Source organism: Physeter macrocephalus, chromosome 5 (genome assembly GCF_002837175.3).
Source record: "Physeter macrocephalus isolate SW-GA chromosome 5, ASM283717v5, whole genome shotgun sequence".
Lineage (NCBI taxonomy): Eukaryota > Metazoa > Chordata > Mammalia > Artiodactyla > Physeteridae > Physeter > Physeter macrocephalus.
Genome location: NC_041218.1, coordinates 5,388,973 through 5,392,163, shown reverse-complemented (window position 1 = coordinate 5,392,163; position 3,191 = coordinate 5,388,973). Strand labels below are relative to the sequence as shown.

The following is a 3,191-nucleotide window of genomic DNA, read 5'->3' as shown; positions in this document are numbered from 1 at the left end:
AGTAAGTCAGAAGGAGAAAAACAAATACCGTATGCTAACACATATATATGGAATCTAAAAAAAAAAAGAAAAAAAGGTTCTGAAGAACCTAGGGGCTGGATGGAATAAAGATGCAGATGTAGAGAATGGACTTGAGGACACCAGGAGGGGGAAGGGTAAGCTGGGACGAAGTGAGAGAGTAGCAGTGACATATATACACTACCAAATGTGAAATAGATAGCAGCCGCATAGCACAGGGAGATCAGCTCGGTGCTCTGTGACCACCTAGAGGGGTGGGATAGGGAGGGCGGGAGGGAGACGCAAGAGGGAGGGGATATATGTATACGTATACCTGATTCACTTCATTATACAGCAGAAACTAACACAACATTGTAAAGCAATTATACTGCAATAAAGATGTTAAAAAAATTTTTTAAAAAGGAACACCTAAAAAAGAATTAAAATAAATTTATTTATTTATATATTTATTTATTTTTGGCTGCGTTGGGTCTTGGTTGCCGTGCACAGGCTTTCTCCAGTTACAGCGAGCGGGGGCTACTCTTCGCTGCGGTGCGCGGGCCTTCTCACCGTGGTGGTTTCTCTTCTTGCGGAACACGGGCTCTAGGCTCGCGGGCTACGGTAATTGTGGCATATAGGCTCACTAGTTGTGGCTCACGGGCTCTAGAGCACAGGCTCAGTGGTTGTGGCGCTCAAGCTTAGTTGCTCCAAAGCGTGTGGGATCTTCCTAGACCAGGGATTGAACCCATGTCCCCTGCACTGGCAGGAAGATTCTTAACCACTGCACCACCAGTGAAGTCCCCAAGATTATGAGTCTTGAAAGCAAAAATTCCATCTTATAGCTAAAATATATTCTTCATTTACTTCCTTTATGTAAGTAGATTGTTTTAACATATTATTGGGATAATAAGAGTTAATTAAAAACAAAAAGTAACTTATTTTTCATAAAATACTTGTCCAAATAATAGTTTCACAAAAAGAGAAAACGAGGTAGAGTTAAGCCCACTCACTGGTTAAGGACAGCAGGCACAAGTGAGTTGTATCAATCCAAGAGCACAGACTCACCATTTAAATCATTTGCTTACCATTTGATGTAGGCATATAGGGTCTGCACATGCTACAGTCAAAACCAATGTCTGCTACATTTTCCACTTCCTCTTCAGTATTTAAGTTCTGACAAACTGCATGCATCCATCTAGAAAGACGATATTCATACATTAAAAGAAGAAGAAATATACTGAGGATGGCTTCCTTTTAAAAACTGCAACAGGAGCGGACAGCCTCCAACCTTAAAGCCCCCAAGTCCCACGTGCTCCTCCCACCCGGCCCAGGTCACCCCTCTCTAACCATTCCTATCGACCCAGAAAAACTGTCAGAGCTCAGAAGAAGAAAAAGCAATGGAACAAGTATTATGAACGAAGCAAAAGCACATTATGTGAGGATGGGATAATTGCTTTACGACAAAACACTGAGTATTTCAGAGACAGCACGGAAGCTAGTTCGGGCGAGTAGAAAGGAATTCACATAACTGAGTGGAGCGGCATGTATGTGCTCCAGGTGATGATGCATCTATTGCGGGGTAGACAGAGCTTGGGTAAGTGATACTGAACGGCCACTGGGAAATAAAAGTTACCCTGCCTTAGAACAAAGAATTGGGAGGCAGAATCTTGAGAATCCCATACTACTGATGAAATAATATGATTACTAATATTACATGTACGGTGCTAATAGAGCACAATAATATACCACTGAAAGCACAGACCGCAACCCTCAGAAAGCCCCAAGTGAAAAACATTTAGCCTAGGATTGAGAATATGAAACAGAAAACTTGTTAAGCTTCTAGCTGACTAAAAATCTGGAAAGGAAAACACGTACTTCTTAAATTTAAGATAGAAGAAAGTTATTTTTCAATTTCCTTTTGCTATATTTAAGAGAGAAAAGCTTACAAAAGATGGGAACAAAACCAGCACAATACCTATCACACTGTCTGCACTGCAGAATAAGGTCTTCCTCTCTGTAGCTGCGGCAGCAGGCGGGGCAGGAGGACAAGCTTGCGCAGGGGGCACACTGCGTGTAGTTGTTCTGCCATTCACCTCTCAGGCCTGCAGATGCGGCTCCACAGTGTCTGCACCACACACACCTGAAACCCGACACCCCGCAAGTCTCCATTTTATTTCCTCAGTTACTTAGCTACTGACATTCAAGAAGCTACACAAGAACAGAACAGGGGGAAAGGATTTAATGCATATTTGAAAAATTTTCTGCTTAGTGGTATTGATCACTGTAAACACATACCACGCAATGAAGCAGTTGTTGCTAATCTGTGAAAACTAAAGTAATGTGGGAAAGCTCTGAACTTAAAAAGTCTAACAAGGGAAACGTAAGTCCTAGGGTACCATTTGCACTTCCACCCTCCTTTGGGCACTGTCTGCAGTGGCGGGTCCAAGCAGTAGGTGTGATAACTTATGTCACAGTCGTCGCACAGCAGGAGTCTTCCTGGGTCTGTCGCCTTCCCACAGGCCTCACACACAGTGCACTCCAGACACCTCCAACCCTTGCTCAGAACCACTTTAGTGATCTGCAAAAGAAACAACCAAGCCATGTGATTCATACGTTAACCTATGCCTCCTCATGCAAACATGATCGAATACGCCATATCTGATCAAGCGCCAAATGAACATGGTGCTTACGTACCTAGGAGCAGAAGAGGGGCAAGCGACCAACATTTACTGAGCACCAACAGGGGCCCAATTCGGGGTGACCACGTTTATGTACTCTTAGGGGTCTGCCTACTGGACAGAATAATATAAAGTGATCCCTATTTTAATGCCTTTTTTAGTTTATATAACTACCTTGGGCTCTGGATTTTATGTCCACTTGATAGATGTGGTAACTGGTTTTTAAAGAAAACAAGTAAATGACCCCATTATTGTTAACACAGGACTTGAAGATGTATTGATAAAGTTTCAATCTGTGACATTTCATGAATTCATGATCCTGAAACTTGTGTACATCGCATAAGGATTTGTATATTAAAATCAGTATTAAAAATCAAAGACAGGGCTTCCCTGGTGGCGCAGCGGTTGCGCGTCCGCCTGCCGATGCAGGGGAACCGGGTTCGCGCCCCGGTCTGGGAGGATCCCACGTGCCGCGGAGCGGCTGGGCCCGTGAGCCATGGCCAATGGGCCTGCGCG

At 43.7% G+C, this 3,191-nt stretch overlaps 1 protein-coding gene across 29 annotated transcripts in view; it reads right to left on the bottom strand.

The window, feature by feature from the left end:
- KMT2C (lysine methyltransferase 2C) overlaps positions 1-3,191 on the bottom strand; it is a 298,083-nt gene that overhangs the window by 86,101 nt on the left and 208,791 nt on the right. For all 29 annotated transcript variants that reach the window (XR_003679677.2, XM_028489535.2, XM_028489534.2 and 26 more), the window contains 3 exons: positions 2,394-2,575; positions 1,973-2,137; positions 1,083-1,192 (listed from right to left, as the gene is read on the bottom strand). Coding sequence is in view for 28 of the 29 variants with exons in the window: in XM_028489535.2 (XP_028345336.1) it covers positions 1,083-1,192; positions 1,973-2,137; positions 2,394-2,575 (457 nt within the window). In the remaining variant the exon portion in view is untranslated. The remainder of the gene's footprint in view (positions 1-1,082; positions 1,193-1,972; positions 2,138-2,393; positions 2,576-3,191) is intronic.